This window comes from Pelobates fuscus, chromosome 5 (assembly GCF_036172605.1).
Source record: "Pelobates fuscus isolate aPelFus1 chromosome 5, aPelFus1.pri, whole genome shotgun sequence".
Taxonomy (NCBI): domain Eukaryota; kingdom Metazoa; phylum Chordata; class Amphibia; order Anura; family Pelobatidae; genus Pelobates; species Pelobates fuscus.
In genome coordinates this window covers 252190494-252208931 of record NC_086321.1, presented here as the reverse complement: position 1 = coordinate 252208931, position 18438 = coordinate 252190494, and the positions used below count along the sequence as shown (strand labels likewise).

Here is an 18438-nt window from a genome sequence, read left to right as displayed (position 1 = left end):
TTTAAAGTGACCTATGCCTATATTTACATCCCTCAAGGGATTTTGCTGGAATTTCCTTACCCGTTCAGGGTAATTTTCATATACTTACCCTGCATAGGGTCATATTCATTACTGCACCTAAGGGTGAAATTTATGTGGGTGTCCTCTGGGTATTTTTGCATGGCACACCACCTGGGGTGACCCCCCAGATACGCATGCAGGGCGCTACAGCCCACCTTGTTTTGGTTGATGTGGGTGTCCTCTGGTTTCCACGGCACACCACCCGGGGTGAACCCCGAGCGTATGCACAAGGGCTTCATTACTATATACAGCCCTACCTGATTATATTACGTGCATCGAGCCTTCTATACATATACCCCTACACCGGGTTACTCCGGTTGTGGCGGGAACCGATATATATAAATTTTTGCCAATTCGTTAAACCTCCACGATTTTCCATTGAAACTCGCTCTCATCCCACAGGTCACAGATACCTCGGATCATGGAGGATACCCAAAATAACCCAGACTTTCAGGCCATGATCAATGCCGCCGTGGCGGCTTCTGTAGAAAAGGCCCTCTTGCGAGCCCTCCCCCACAATCAAGGCGACACTAGCCCGCCGGAACGCACGGATGCCTCGGGCTCCGAAGTGCCCAAGGCCAAAAGGCACAGAAAGGCTTCAAGCCCCCCCTCCGCCAAAGCGAGGGGCAAGATGCCCGTCAAGCGGGTGAAGAGCGCGGACCGACAACCCGCACCCTTCGCACCCCTGTCCTCGGACGAAGACGAGACCTATGGCCCACACCCCCTGAATGTGGTGGACGAGTGGCAAAGGGACGGCTCACCCTCAGACGACGAGGAGTGGCAAGACCTACCACCCACTTCTTCCACTTACGTCAAGGAGACCTTCCTAGCCAAGGATGATGACGACGACCGCCCCACCGGGCCGCCCGGTGATGGGGTCTTTATGGATGACCAGGGGATACTGTTATTTGACCCGCGTACCATCCGACACCCTCGGTCCTCGGAATGGACACTGCCGGAACACCTGGCAAAATTCATTCATTACTGGCTGCGCAAGCCACTGGAAAAGGAGGTACGGACGCGCCTCCGGGCCGAATGCCCTAGGCCGCTGATCCCCGACAAAGTGGCACTGACGCCAGAATTCGATGACACTATGGTAGTGTTTATGTCGCGCTCGGGCAGAGACCCGCGCAAAGGGGTGGAAAAGGGCATGAAGGCGGCACAAGACAAGGTGCTAGATCTGCTAGGCCCCATAGCCAAGATGCTGTATCTCGCTGACCTGGCCCTCAACCAGGACTCGCAGCTAGACCCTCATGCCATACGCGAGTGGGCCCAACGCGCAATTTGTCTACTGGGCAACGCTAATGCTGCACTTTGCGTTGAGAGACGCCGATCGGCGCTGATCAAGATCGACAGCAAGCTCCTGGAACTAGGAGCCAAGGAATTCGGACCGAAGGCCCAGGGCCTACTATTTGGTGATGCCTTCATCTCAGAGCTGAAGCGACATGTGAACTTGTTCACAACCTTAAATAAGGCCCAGACCTCCCTCAGGCAGGTGTTCCACACTCCTCCCACAAGAGGTGTTTTTGGAAGGGCTGGCCGACAGCGGAACCGTGCCGCCAGCCGATTTTGGTCCTCAGGTTCCAGGTCGCTTCCACAGACGTCGACCTTCTTCCCGTCCTCCTCACAAAGGCCCTCTACGTTCCGAGGTGCAGGGAGGACCAGAGGCTTCAGGGGCCGCGGCCGCGGCCGCTTCAATAATGGTGAGTCCAACTGTACAAACCAGTGTCCCAAAGTTTATTGCAGGCAACCTGTCTTCTTTTTTCCAGAACTGGGAACAGATTACCAGAGACACCTGGGTTCTCCAAACGGTGCGCGGCTTCGTAATAGACTTTGCCGCGCAACCCGTTCAAACCACTCCCCCCCCCCGATCCACATGTCATTAGAGCAAAGCAGACTGGTGGACGAAGAGATTCACACGCTCTTCGAGAAGGGCGCAATTCAATACGCGCCAGACGGGGGAGGCTTTATAAGCAATATTTTCCTGGTCAAGAAAAAGACAGGCGAGTATCGACCGGTTATCAACCTCCGACAACTGAACGCCTTTGTGGTCTACAGACACTTCAAGATGGAGGGTATCCATCTTCTACAAGACCTTCTCGTCAAGAACGACTGGTTTACACGCCTGGACCTCAAGGACGCGTATCTCACGGTTCCCGTGGACAGAGATTACCGTCAATTTCTCCGCTTCAGATGGAGAGGACGGGTATGCCAGTTCACTTGTCTGCCGTTCGGCCTCAGCTCGGCTCCGTGGTGCTTCACGAAGCTGTTGAGACCGGTGATGGCTCGCATCCGTACGAAGGGCATACGCTGTCTCGTATACTTGGACGATTTGCTGATCTTCTGCGAATCCGCGTCCAGGCTACGATCGCAGACGAGATTTGTAGTTCACTTACTGGAATCCCTGGGATTCGTGGTGAACAGACAAAAGTCGTCTCTCTCTCCATCCCAGTCGGTACAATTCCTGGGTTTCGACATCGAAAAAGATTACCTCTATAAGAAAAGAAATCAGGCGAGTCTTGAGGATGGACTCAATACCGCTCAGGATGCTCGCTCGGATTGTAGGACTCCTGTCCTCATCCATTCAGGCGATATTCCCGGGCCCTCTACATTACAGGGCCATGCAACGGCTGAAAGCGGGATACCTGCGCACCGGACATTCCTACGACCATTGGATCCCACTCACTCGGGAGGTGAGATCAGAGCTGAGATGGTGGTTACTACACATACAAGCCTGGAACGGCAAGGCGATCTTCGGCCCCTCCCCGGACTTCGTCGTGGAATCGGACGCCAGTTTATGGGGATGGGGCGCCCACTACTCAGAGGCCTCCACGGGGGGCCCATGGCAGGAAGAGGAGACCGATCTCCACATCAATTGCCTGGAGTTGATTGCGGGTTCCTTCGCATTACGCAGCCTGGCCAAGGACAAGTCGAACTGCTGCATCCTACTCCGCATGGACAACATCTCAGCGGTGCAATACATCAACCGCCTGGGCGGAGCGAGGTCCAAAGACCTGACCGAAGCCACGAAGGACATCTACAGCTTCTGCATACGGAAGAACATCACGTTACAGGCGGAATATCTCCCAGGGGTCTCCAACCTGACGGCGGATTGGTTCTCCCGACACTGGAGAGACACCAGCGATTGGACACTCAACAGGGAGGTATTTCAGGCAATACGACACCGGATGGGTCCGCTATCAATAGACTTGTTCGCCTCAAGGACCAACCACCAGCTACGGAGATACTACAGCTGGCTTCCGGACCCGATGGGCGAAGCAGCGGATGCATTCCTTCAAGACTGGCCCCCTCACGGGGCCTACGCCTTCCCTCCATTTTCAATGATTCCACGGGTTCTACGGTACTTACGCACCCACAGGATATCGCTCCTCCTCATAGCGCCTCTCTGGCAGAGTCAGCCGTGGTTTCCGGATCTCCTGGAGATGTCCCACGACAATCCTGTCCTACTTCCTACCTTTCCACTCCTCCTGTCGGGACCGCGAGGGGAACCTCACCCCCTCGTCCTGGAAGGACGTCTGGAACTGGTGGCCTGGACGATTTCAGGGGCTCCTGGTCGGTCCACGGCCTATCGCAATTTACTAAAGATCTCCTATGGGACTCATGGGCCCCGGGCACCAGGAGATGTTACATCTCCGCCTGGTCAGCCTGGAGTGATTGGTGCATGGAAAGGGATTCCGATCCCTTTACTGCCCCTGTCCCACTAATACTCAATTACCTTGCTCATCTTTTCTCGACGGGTCGATCATATAGATCCCTCAACGTGATCAGATCGGCCATTTCAGCGGCGCACGTCCCAGTACAAGGCAGACCGGTGGGTCAGGACCCGCTGGTATGTCGTCTACTGCGGGGCGCCAGACTGACGAGACCACCTGCACCCAAATATTCCAACCTCTGGCAAGTGAATGGAGTGCTGGATTTCCTTCGGGGTTGGCCAGACAACCCAGCGCTATCGCTGAAACAACTCTCAGCCAAATTGGCCTTGCTGTTATGCCTCGTCTCTTTCCGACGGGTGTCTGACATTAGGGCTTTTGACGTGGACGGTTTCTCTCTCACTCCAGAGGGAGTCACTTTTTCCATCGCAAGACGGACTAAATCAGATTCGTCCTCTGTGTCTTACCCTTACTTCGAATCTGACTCCAAGCTGTGCGTTGTCAAGACACTTAGGAGATACGTAGAAATCACAGCCGCCCTCCGACGCTCCTTGTCGGGCCAGCTGCTGATCTCCTACGTGAAGCCTCACGGCCCAGTGTCTGCGACAACCCTGGCCAGATGGGTTCGATGGTTACTTCAGTTGGCAGGAATCGAATCTAGCTTTGGAGCACACTCGGTCAGAGGGGCGGCAGCGTCCCAAGCGTTCTTGGCAGGCGCCTCCCTAGCCGACATTATACGGTGTGCGGACTGGTCTAGGGAAAGTACGTTTCGTACTTTCTATTTCCGCCAAATTTCACATGCTTCCTTCACACTAGTTCGGCCTAAGCTTTAAAAATGCAAATATGAAGCCTCCTGTCATGTGGTAAAATTGAAGATTATATTAGCTTTAGTGTACTAATAATCTTAATTTTAGTAATGACAGGAGGCGAATATTTCCCGCCCTAGGGTTTGTTTTCCCCCCCTCAGATTATTTAGTTTCTCAGGATTGAGTCCTAGTGCTCAGGTAAGCATGCAGGTTCTTGCTGTATATGTTAGCATATGACTTACACTGTTGGTATTATGCATGGAGTATAAGTAAATTATCAGTTTTTCCTTTGATTTGATTGTATTGCTTTTCACGTTCTGATTTTGATGTTCTATGTTTAGTTTAAGGCTACGCATCTTACTATAGGTTACCGTTCAGTTATCAATGGTTATGATATGCGGACACGTTGCCACGCCAGAAACCTTTCACCTTTTTCTTTTTCTTTCAGCGTGAATATCCACTTTATGGGACGAAGTATCATCTTCCACTCCGTCACATCTTGGACCTACCCAAGTTCATCTTCGCTATATGTTGTTGAATTATTAATCTTGTTTTGATGTTTTTATGTATTGACTGTTACTTTTTCGCCTCAAAGAAAGAGGAAATGATGTCATAGACAGGCCCTTTTATGGGCAGCATATCTTTTTTCTCATTGGTTGTTACTGTTTCTATGCTGCTGGAGTTTTCAGTAAAGAAAGATATGCAAATATTCGCCTCCTGTCATTACTAAAATTAAGATTATTAGTACACTAAAGCTAATATAATCTTCAATTTAATATTGTTGGGTACTTTTACAAATGATCAACATTTGTTAGAAAAAAACTTTCAATGCTTTATCTATAAAGGTCATCATTAAAGGCTATGGGATTTTTTCTTATTTTGAAAAAAAAATCTAAAAAGTTGTGAACATTTCAAAAGCGTATCCAAAAATATTAAACTGAGGCCATTGTTGTCAAAGAATGTCAAAAAATAGAAAAATGAGGACATTTAAGCAAAAGAGGTGAGGTCTTTAAAAACGATACAAGAGGTATGTGTAGACCAGAGGCGTACCTAAGTTACATGGCATCCAGAACGGAAAAGTATTCTGACACTAAACCCCCCTCCCCCTCCCTAATCTGTGTAAAAAAAAAAAAATATTTGTCTGTCTTCCTCGCTCTGATATTCATATACAATTACACATTTGTATCTATAAACATTCATATTCACACGTACGAACATTCATGAACACACATATGGACACACCTACACAGTCACACCTATAGACACACATGGACATATAAAGGGTAGCTTAGAAACACATGAAAATAAACAGAATGCATTAAAAAAAAATGCAGATATGTGTTGCAGAATACACAAAGTCCGCCTTTACTGCAGGTGGATCAGCCGATTCCCAACAGTGGCAAATGAGGCATGTGGCTTAGAAAGTTCGGAAGGGAAATTGCTGCGTTGCGCCATGACCAGGCTCTCCTCTGGCCTTGGGCCTGTATGAGGGCTGGCATCATTTACCCTCTGACTCGGGCACGTTTAGGGGCCAAGTCCTTTCCCCTTCAAGGGGAGGCAAGCCGCTGGCGGCGTGTAGTCCTCCATGCATGAGGTCGATGCAGTGAGGCTGTGCCTTGGATGACTCTCTGCCCAGAAAAGTAGGTAACAGATGCGTGGGCTGCTTAAGCGACAGGAACACCTTAAGGAGATCCAACTCGCTCTCCTCCCGGCCCTCTTGCTGTGTTGGTATGTCAAGGAGGGGAGGGGGGTGATACATTTTTGCTTGGGTGGTGTTCCCAGGTTGCACAAAAGACATAAAGAATTCAAATGTCTCTTGTTCGGTCATGAGATTAGTACAACATGCGATCATATACTTGCAATAATTATTTCCCTTTTTGATCACAATTTTAGCCTGTATTAAAAATGACACTGAAAATGACACTGTTCAGAGTAAATCTATTCTGAATTGTTTGTTTATCTGCTGTACAACCAGCAGAGCAAACAGTGTCAATCAATTTGTTCTACTTACTCGGTCAGGGGTCACCTTGTATGCCAAGTTCTCTAAACACATGTGCCCTTCTGGCATATCTAATAAATCAAACATAAACGGTTTGAACATTATCTCAGTTCCTCTGTTGTATACTGGGCAAGGAAATGGATGAATCCAAATCCAGAGGAAATTGAATTGTCTCTTCTTCAGCACAGGTCACCAGTACCCGGTGATACTGCATTGTCAACCACGTTATGATTCAGTCTCTCATTTTACCTGGTCTTTGTTACAGTATTTCAGTTCTTAAATCAATAACTGTTAAGTGTAATATCTTTGTCCACAGTGCTGTGTTGCCAGTGGGATATTATTTACAATTAGTATTTGGAAATATTCAGTGAAAAGACATGCTAAATAAATATTCATGAGTTTCTATCCGTTGAAAGAGGATTCACCGGCCAGCATTAGCTTCCAACTCGGCAGTGTTAAATTTGGCGGCAAATTTTAATTTAGTTTTATTCATAGTCTTTTGACTAAAAGGCCATTTTAGTTTGTCAGATTTTAGTCTTTTGAAGTGTATTAGTCTAGTTTCAGTTGAGTAAATCTCCAGTACATTTTACTCTACTAAATCTCCAGACAAATCTAGTCACCAGAAGGTAACCTGGCAACGTTTCGACTCTCAACAAGTTTAAAATTCATAGGTATTACACAGGTATAAAATGTATAAAACACATTTGTTTTAAAACACTGTCAGACCCAAGGCGTATGTATATGTCTGAAGGAATCTGTCATATACTAAAGGGACGGATGAGTTTTTCTCATATTTTCCTTTCCTTTCCTTTTTTTTTTTTTTATATATACTTCATTTAACAAAGTATCCCTTATATTTCAAAACTTGATTAACAGATCATTACATCAAAATATAGTGTTGATGTGGCTGTTCTCCTTTAACCTGAAAATATATATATTTTTACATTTATTTATTTATTATTTTGTGCCAATGTTATTTGGGTCAAATTATAAAATGTGCAATTCCTACAGTTTATAGGATCCTTCTGTGTTTAATTTTATGTTAGTATTTTACTATACATTTTGTTTGTAGTAATTATATGGTAATTACTACCTGGCATTAGATACTACCTGGCATTAGATACTACGTGTACAAGCCATGAATACATCAGTTACTCCATGATGTTCATATATAAACATATATATATACATATATGGATGCTTTGCAAAAGGTTGTCTTAAAGGGAAAATCACTACATTCAGTATTTTTAAATGTTACAGAGAGGACCTGACACAACATTTTCTTAGTGCGATCAGGATTGACACTAAATGCAGTATGAAACAACAAAGGCGCAGCGCTAAGTAACCAAATAAGAACAAAAACAGGTTAAAAAAAAAAAAGGCAGCACACCTAAAGGGATGGGGCTCGCTCACAAACCCCAAGAAACAAATGGATAATAATACAGATTCAGCAATCTTCTGTCTGTATTTTTAACTAAATGCAGTGTGTCAAGTAGTTTCTGTGGTAACTTGGTTCCCTTCTAAAAACCTGGCAAATGTAAAAACATACAAAATTGAAGCACGTGTCAACAGGCTCATGTTTGTTTTTTGTTTTTTTGTGTGTATGGGCAGTGGTGTATCCTGGTTTTGTGCTGCCCTAGGCAGGACAAAACTCAGACGCCCCCCTCCCGCCCGCGCCACCCCCATCCAACCCTTCCCCCTTGCCCGCACCACCCCCACCCTTCCCCCGCCCCGCCTTCTAAATACACACACACACATTCACTTACAGATACGCATACACTAGCTAACAGAAACACACACTCGCTAACAGAAACACACACACACTTACAGACACACACTCACTAACAGACACACACTCACTAGCAGATACACACACACTCACACTAACAGACACACACACGCACTAACAGACACACACTAACAGACATACATACACACACTAACAGACATACACACTAACAGACATACATACACACACACACACACACACACACTAACAGACATACACACACACTAACAGACATACACAGACACACTAACAGACATACACAGACACACTAACAGACATACACAGACACACTAACAGACATATACACAGACATTCACACACAGACACACTAACAGACATATACACAGACATTCACACACAGACACACTAACAGACATATACACAGACATTCACACACACACACACTAACAGACATTCACACACACACTAACAGACATACACACACACACTAACAGACAGACACACTGACAGACAGACACACTGACAGACAGACACACTGACAGACAGACACACTGACAGACAGACACACACACTAACTGACAAACAGACAGACAGACACACTAACACACAGACAGACACACTAACACACAGACAGACACACTAACACACAGACAGACACACACACTAACACACACTAACAGACATTCACACACACACTAACACACACTAACAGACATTCACACACACACTAACACACACTAACAGACATTCACACACACACTAACACACACTAACAGACATTCACACACACACTAACACACACTAACAGACATTCACACACACACTAACACACACTCACACGGTATGCTGGGCAGTGCTGGCGGCCGGCGAGGGAGCACTTCCAGAGCAGAACTGGACCTGGAGGGAGCTGTCTGCTCAGCTCCCTCGCGCGCCGCACAGTGAGGCTGGGAGGCGGAGCCGGAATATGACGTCATATTCCGGCTCCCAGCCTCACTCTGCGGCGCGCAAGGGAGCTGAGCAGACAGCTCAGAGGAAGTGCTCCCTCGCCGGCCGCCAGCACTGCCCAGCATACCGCCCAGACGGCATGTCAGTTAGCCGCAAGGCTAACAAGACATTTGCCCTGGGCGTTTGGGGGCGGCTTTTTTTGCCGCCCCCTGGAAAATGCCGCCCAAGGCAAATGCCTTGTTTGCCTCGCGGCTAATACGCCCCTGTGTATGGGTATTTTTGGGGTGTGAGGATGCATACTTCTTTTTAATTTTTGAGTTTTTGAATTGTAAAATAATGCAAAGATGCAAAAACTGTTTATTATTATTATTCATGTGCACTGTGCCTACTTTTGTGTAGGTTTTGTTTAACCTCTACTTTGTGAATTCAAGTTTTGTAAAGAGTTTGTTTGATTTTGGACTATTGGGCCCTTAGAGGCTGTAACATGTAACAAATTAGGATCCAAAACAGAGTCCAGGCCCACAAGTCAAAATTTCTGTAGCTTTTAATTGAACAAAGCCAATGAATAAATATTCATTAATTCATAAGTAAGTGTTCCCATGAGCTGTTACTTTTACCTCTAGCTGACATTTTGAGTACTTTAACATTAAGCATTTAACTGGTGTTTGGGTGGTTCCTGAGTTTTTACTCACCCTCCTTCTATGTTACACATTTTGTAGGTATCCAAGATATCATGTTAGATGTAAGTATGCAGTCTTATGGTTTATTCAAATGGCTCATCGTACTGGGAACAGTTTTACATGAATACATAATGCTTTTTCCATTGTTAAACTATAAAACGTAATGCTAAAAATTATGTGCAACACATTTCATCAAACAAGTTCATAAATACTGACCCATTTATTTTTATTGCTCTGAAAGGGAAGTGTTCACTTTTATATCAAATGCTTTTTGTATGATAAGATGTTAAATAATCCATATTTTATTAAAATAGAGTGCAATATGTATATATGTATGTATATGTATGTATATATGTATGTATATGTGTGTGTGTGTGTGTATATATATATATATATATAATGTACAAAAAAAATACCGGCACTCCTAGGCTTTCCAAGAAAGTATTCTTTATTCCAGAGGATAAGATCAATGTTTCAGCTCCATTATAGAGTTTTCATCTAGTGTCCCGGTATTTTTTCTATCTATATTCTCAAGCTACCAGAGCACCAGGTATCAAATCATTTTTTTGTTGGAGTGCAAGAGCTTCTTTTTGACATCTCTCTCTATATTATTAAACAAGTTTAAAGGTGGGTTGGTATTTATAATTTAACTTTAATAGTATGTATTCATTACATTTGCAGTTTTAGATATTCACTGTTGGTTGCATTGGAACTTTATGTATATAGTAAAACGCTCCAGTTTTGTATATTGCATGGACCATTAGGGAGGCACCTTGTGGTGGGAAGAATGCTAGACCCAAAACTCTATAGACAGGTAAATGGGAAGACACCTGGTCAAGCAATGTAGAAACATGAAAAACAGACTACTATTGAGCTGTGTCAAAGAGATAATCATGGTCTTATTAATTACATTTTGATCTTTGATCTTTTCATAGGGGTTTATTTGTGGATTCTCCATTGCCTCTGGAGCAGCATCGCGCTTGGTATCCGGTTATGATAGCTATGGAAATATTTGTGGCCAAAAAAATACTAAGTTGGAGGGGATTGAACAGAGTGGGCTTGATCACACAAATCACAAGTAAGTGCTGTATGATGGGTCAGAAGCTTTAATTAATCCAAATACATAAAACTGTATTGTACTTCCTTATTAAGTCTACTTTTACCATTTGCGGGGCCCACAAATACATACATGCAATTAGTCTTGCACACATACACACGGATATAACTAGCCATTCCACGTATCCCAACCTAATTAGCAACATGGTTACACACATCGAACCGTGTAACTGTAATATATTTTATTAGTCATAATCTCTCACCCTGTTTATCTGCTATTTGATAAGAAAGGCAGTTGGTAAGTTCCACCCTGGAGCCCAGTCCCTTGGAAGGGAAAGCTTCCCTGGGTTCTAGAATTGGGAAAGCAGAAGAGTTCTCTCCTGCTCCCCCACGTCCTGACACCTGCTTCCTTTAACTATGTGTGTGCTTATAACTTTCCCAAATGTATGGTGTATGTCTGAGTGAGAGCTTAACTACTGTGGCTCCCACTCCTGGGGCTGGTACAACCCAAAGTTTTAGACCTTGTAACTCAGCCCAAGGGTTGGCCTGTTCCTCATTATAAACAATGTCATATGTTTAGACATCTCTTAAGGATCACTGCTTTCAAAGAAAGATGATGTTCAAAAATATAATTAATAGGAAAAAATATTTTAGCGAAAAAAATGGATTCGAAATTAAATTAAGCATCATTTCTGTGCAATTTTCTTTTTAAAAAATACACTCTCAGAAATAGATAATTTTACATTATTGAATAATTCTCTTTATTGATTGACCGTATTTTGCTGTGCTGCACAACATGAAGAAAAAATTACTACAGCTAACAAACAAAGCGACTAGTAATTAAAGCAATTTTAGTCCATCAAAAGAATCTCTGGAATACATTTGTGCACCATGTGTTGCTTAAAACAGTCATAAAAATGAATTATTTAATCTGTTGTGCCAATTATGCCTTATAACTAAATGGCCCATCTGGGAACTCTTCTGTGCAATGAGTGTCTTGTTTTCCGTTATCCCTCTGCCAGTCCATGTATGTCTGTACCTCTATGGCCTAATATACTGCATTGCATCTCCCTGCCAGATTGTGACACTAGTGTCTGTATCAATGCCTATGTGTGCATTGCTTACTTAGTTGAATGAGTACAATCACCTGCCCAACATTTAGTGTATTTTATCTTCATTTTCACTGTACTAAATTATTAACACATTCATAGACGCACAGTTCATGTTCCATAAAAAAAACAAAAACTACAGATCCTCCTATGTAGTTCTCCAACCCTCCCATTACAGCAACTGCAATGATTACTTATTTAGCAAGCCTATATTTTACTTGCTAGAAGAATATAGAAACAAAGTGACATCTATTGCACCGTTCTGATGCAGATGCTCTAGCATTGAAGCCAATGTGTCTTTGTCATAAACGAGGATAGCCCTACTTTTGTAACACAGGGCAGTTTAAGTGTCCAGCTGACACACTGGACAAGATGTGAGAGTTAACGTGTTATATTTACTGCTTTAGTATTTAACCATGAAAAATTGACCTTTCATGATAGGTTTGCTTTAAAATTGTAAACCTACCGTATATATTATCCTTGTTCTAACTGTGTCGTTTTCACTGATTCCATTACTGTCAACAATGGTGCTGCACACTCTCACTCAGTGTTGATTCAGCATTACCTTTACCCTTAATGTTCTGGATGCACTCTTGTCCACTTGAGCATGTGTTTAGAAAGTGCCGCAAAATTACAACCGCATACAATTGGTACAAACAAGCTTGCAGAATCATGAGAAGTCTTGTTAATTTGCAGCATATGTTCTGGCTCTGACATAAAATGAACAGTTATTTTATTCGTTATATTGAAAAAAAATCCTTGAATATATACAATTATTTATATATATATATATATATATATATATATATAATTTTTTCAAGTTTGCTACAAAAAGGGATAGCACCACTTATAATTGCTCAGTAGTTCTAAGTACTGTATAAATGATGTAAGATATATTTTTGTTTCGTAGATATACTTCACATGACATGGTTTTCTTACAGTACCCACTGGCCTTACCACTTTTTTTTTTTTTTTTACTTTTTCCTTTCTAGATATGTTTTTTTCTTGGATCCCTGCAAGCTGGATCTAGTACACCGAAAGATCAAGTCTGTAGCTCTGTGTGTCTCTGAATGTCCGCGGGAAGAGCTGAAAACATTAAGTGATGTACAAAAATTTGCAGAAATCAATGGTGAGGTCACCGTGTGAGAACGAATACTAGCTGGTGTACACAGACTCACTGTAGTTGTTATTGCGCAAACAGTCTTTAAATGCCAATAGCCTGTTGGCCTTTCGCTTGTGTTCTCAGAATATTATTGCTATCCAAACTTGGATAGACTAATACAGAAGTTAATCTTCACATTAGCCTCTGGAGAGCCCAAAGTGTCAAAGTAGGGATTGTGTAAAATCAGGAATAATGTGCTACTTTGGTGCAGACACACCTTTATTGCCTAGCTTAAAGTATTTCAGTTGATATTTATGAGAATAATAGACTAAACCGGCTTCTCCAGTGCAGATGGTAGGTTTATTTCTGTTAAACGGCAAAATAGGCTTCTTCACATGATTATATTACAGCACAGCCTTTTATAGACAAAATCAGATACTTGCACAGATTACATCATAGTGGCAAAATATTAATACACAGAAGGAACATTATAGAGTCTGTTTTAATGTGACAAAATAAAGTGGGAAATCATGTAGATTCAGTTAGTTGCAGATATGGTGGCAACTGAAAAATAAATCAAAAGTTGTAGAATCACTTAAGACATCAAAGACTGGCAGAAACAGTTCGTTTCAGAGATTATATGTCAGAAAAGTACAAATCTTGAGTATATGTATAAATATCTAAGAGATTGTTCATAACTTATGTCTAAGATGACACAAAACAAATTATCTTTTATTTAAAATGTTTGGGGTTTTATCCATTTCAATTAATATTTAACGCCCACGACCCAGGGATGGAACATGGATGTGTGATTGCATTGGTTGGCTGAGTGTGATATGTATATGTGGACTTGGTGCAATGTGATAGTGTGCTACTTGGCTGAGTGTGATTGTATATTGTTTTTTGATCAATACACCACATAATACATTTTAGCTTTGGTTAGGCTGTTTCTAGGATGTAGAGGGACATCTTTCCCTCTAAATGTATGGCATACATACACTGCATACAGAAGCTGGACAAAATTGACACCGCAAAATAGGCATCTGCTGGCCCCAGACAATCTAGTGTTTTACTGGTGGGTCAGACTTCCTTGAGCCCACAGTGAAAGGCAAAACACCAGAAGCCTGGTCGTACCCATGACATTTGCTACAATAGGTGTTCAGCCAATGCCATGACCCAACTACAATTGCAAGTTCATTATTAGAAGCTTCCACTACACTAATATAAATCTTTGCTCTGTGATTTTACCAAATATCCTAAACAGTTTGACACAAACTAGGGATGCACCTAGATACTCTTATGGTGCTGTGTTCCTGTAATGCTTTTTATTTTTTTTATTTTATAAAGACTGCTCCTTAGTAGTCCAATTTTTAACCCCTAATTCCTCCCAATCTCTGTAATTACAAGTCGAGTTACTCTGAAATCAAACTCCTCTAAATGCTTGGTTTTTGCTGTGTTTTATTTTGGGGTGACCCTAATCCAGAAGGTAGCACTGGCATGCGAGATGCTAATCCTATTGTAGCTTGCTAGTAGATGTATCGGACACTCTGCTTCCTAGAATGACCAGTGTAGACCATGCAGGGAGTGCTGCTGAAGGGGGAGGGCTGTGCTCCCTGCATGGTTCTCGTGCTCACTGCACAGTGTGAGTGGGACTGTCGGGATGCTTCGTATAATGCATTAACTAAATTAAAAATTATTACATATACTGTGGTCTGGGTACATACTTGTTCTTCCAGCTTTTGGTTGCCCTTTGGTCTCTACTCCTGACAGTGGGTATTCCAGCTATATGTGAATAAGAACTGACTTGAATCTTTTGAATGGCAGCTAACCTATGACGGGCTCATATCTGAATACTCCAGCCCTATGTCTAACAAAGTTTAGGATACTATAGGTGCCATCTCCTGTTTCCTTCTTTCTATAATTGTAATGATATTTATAATAGTTATGTAAATGCCCCGAAATTTATTTTATTTATTTATTTATTATTGCTATTTATATAGCGCCAACAGATTCCGTAGCGCTTTACAATATTATGAGAGGGGGATTTAACTATAAATAGGACAATTACAAATAAACTTACAGGAACAATAGGTTGAAGAGGACCCTGCTCAAACGAGCTTACATTCTATAGGAGGTGGGGTGTAAAACACATTAGGACAGGAATTTACAATCAAATAAGGTGGGCTGCCCTTTAGGAGAGGGCAAGAGACAGGTATGTGAGGTAAGGGTTAGTCTTGGAGGCCATAAGCTTTCCTAAAGAGATGGGTTTTAAGGCACTTCTTAAAAGATGCAAGACTAGGGGAGAGTCTGATGGCGGTAGGCAGGCTATTCCATAGGAAGGGAGCCGCCCGCGAGAAGTCCTGCAAGCGCGAGTTGGCCGTACAAACTGGTGATAGCCCCTTGGTGTAACTCATAACACTGTTTTTCTTTCTTTTTTGTTTGTTTGTTTTTTTAACAAAGCTGTAAAAAAAAAAAAAAAAAGTAACTAAACCTTTAACCCCTTAAGGACACATGACATGTGTGACATGTCATGATTCCCTTTTATTCCAGAAGTTTGGTCCTTAAGGGGTTAAAGCAGGGCTGTCCAACCTGCGGCCCCCCCAGATGTTGCTGTACTACAACTCCCATGATTCCCTGGCTATCTGTTTCATTGAAAGAATCATGGGAGTTGTAGTTCAGCGACATCTGGGGGGCTGCAGGTTGGACAGCTCTGCTTTAAAGGTTTACAGAAGCTGTCTTTTGTATGTGCACTTTGAAATGTAATGGGGCAAAATCATCTGTATCTATTTTTTTTTTTTGTAAATATATTTTTCATTTTTTGCAAGTTTTGTATATACTTAGCAGTGAGACTCGCAGGTCTCGTTGAACACATTGCGTTTATGAATCGGTAACATAGAAGGGTGTCATATGAACTTTGGAAGGGTGTCATAAATGATGCAGACATGTTGGCTTGCAGACCCAGGTAGTCGTTGGACTTGCAGGTCCTTGTTAGCTTCAATAAACAAATGTGGGGATACATCTCCCCTGCGTTATGTTTCATACAGATTAACTTCAGCTATGGTATTATTCCACTTTTCAGGTTATTTTATTCCTCGCTCTGTGGGTTCTCACTGGTTTAAAGCGAGGGGACATAATAAATCTAATTGCGCGTTTGGTTCCATTCTGTGAGACAGAAATTCCCAACCACTTGATGCATTTCCATGGTTGTCTCTAAATCTATGTATAGTGAGTATAATCTGGTACTTGAGGCCTCATCAAATGGAGACGGTGGAGTTCACCTATCGGTATCGTGGTCTCAATATTGTATTAAAGCTTACAACTACTAAATTATCTTATGTTTATTACTCGGTGTCTAATCCTCCCCCTGACCCACTGATGCTAGTATTAGGGTCTGCCTGTCAGCTACCCTGTTGTGAGGAAGACGTCCCATCCGCCATTGTGCGTTTTCTCTTTATTAATGGTGGTATCTTATATACTTATGGCGGAGCCCATATGTCGCCTTATTCCTTCATCAACTCCTTCACGGGGCTGTGATTTGTGTTATCCACTATCGCGTATTGGATATCCGTACTCTATTGGAGAGGTGTGCATCATGATTTTCGTGAGGGAAGTGGGATGTAGACTTATATGACGTTTTGTGTATGTTTAGTATGTGTGTTAGTTCCCCAGCTAAACACCCGATATCCAGGTCATAAGCAGGCCCACCCAGCCCCGGTCCCCCAGGCCCTGGTACCTGACAGTCTAGTAGGTAAAGATGAGAAGAGCGTGTAGAGCAGAGTATAAGGGATTGTGAAAAGGTAAAGGGTGTGATCCGTGTTAAGTGGGGTTCGCACCGGCCGTCGCCCTGTCTGCGGCTTCGGGGGTGTCCCCATCCCGCTTGTATCGGGTTATGTATAAGAAACAGGGTAGCCACATCTCTGCGTGTCTGGTTCCCCGTCCTGTCAGGGAGGCATGTGTTTCTTCTGCTCCCTGAATGTCCTCCACTCTGCGGATCCATTCTTTTTAGTAGGCACTTCACTTATTTTCCAGTGTACTGGTATGTTAGCCTTGGCTGCATTTAACTGGTGGCCTAATATCGATTTCTTGTATAGTGGGATAGAAAAGTAAGGTCCAAAAAAATGGACCAGTATGTAAGAGTAAAAAATCTGGCTAAAGGAAAAACCTCTCAACTGAATGAAGGACTCCACTAAAGTGTCCCTATAGGTGCAGTTAAATTAAAGAAAATATCAGATAAAATCTAATAGATATTCAGGAGTGGTATACCTTTAAATGTGAACAAATACTGAGCAAGACAAAATAGACAATATATAGCTTTAAAATACAGATAGTGAACTATTTATGTTATAGCACTAGAAATATGTGCAAAATAATATGCTTAATGGTAGTTGAAAAAGACAAGCTGTATATACAAAAAAAACATAAATAAATAATCCAATTGGCATAAAAATGTCTCTATTTAGATACAATAGTATCTGTTAAGTGAAAGTTCACAACAGTCCGATATGTAAGCTTATTGCAGCTATTTCCAGTTATAATAAAACTGGAACTGATAAGCTGGATAAGCTAGATTGATATAATACACTATTATTAACTAATAATATAGTGTATACCGTTTTGGTAATAATATACCTAGTATGTAACTTAATATAGTGGCTAACAGATCATAATTGATGATCTGTAGTTGGTAAAACGAAATCTATCCTTTTGTGTGGAAAAGTGAATCGAAATCCAAAGTGCTTGATGCTCATTAAAATCCGTTTATTGGATAAAATAAAAACGAATGTATAATTCTTTAGTTTCAATGCACACAGGTCAATCGAGTAGTTCTATTTTACCTGAACAAACAATGGCATACTTATAGTTTTGCTTAATTAAAGTATTAATGAAACCTACAAGCTAAGTGTTAAACTAAATGATTTTTTTTTTCCCTTCCAGGAACATTAAGTTTTTCCTCTCATTTCTATTTAAATGAATGAGAAAGCAAAATTAGCACTGGTAACAAAAAAAAAAAAAAAAAAAGAGAGAGAGAAAGACTCCATTATCTACCTACCCGCACAAGTTGATCATTAGGTCAAAAGTTCCCTTGAGGGATATTCACTTCCATCTCTCCAAGTCAGAATATGCGTTTACAGCAGTAATTTATGTATTAATCTCCACAGGCACAAGGGCATAAATTAGTTCATGCAGTTCTTTGTGTGCACATAGTATTTCTAATTAGATTGTATTCACACATAAAGGGGAATTATTCCCCCAAAATCTG

At 42.4% G+C, this 18438-nt stretch overlaps 1 protein-coding gene across 1 annotated transcript in view; it reads left to right on the top strand.

The window, feature by feature from the left end:
- The window catches only part of SLC44A1 (solute carrier family 44 member 1), a 206450-nt gene that overhangs the window by 85910 nt on the left and 102102 nt on the right, over positions 1–18438 (top strand). Inside the window, exons 3-4 of the mRNA XM_063455212.1 lie at positions 10847–10989; positions 13069–13205. Coding sequence (XP_063311282.1) covers positions 10847–10989; positions 13069–13205 — 280 coding nt within the window. The remainder of the gene's footprint in view (positions 1–10846; positions 10990–13068; positions 13206–18438) is intronic.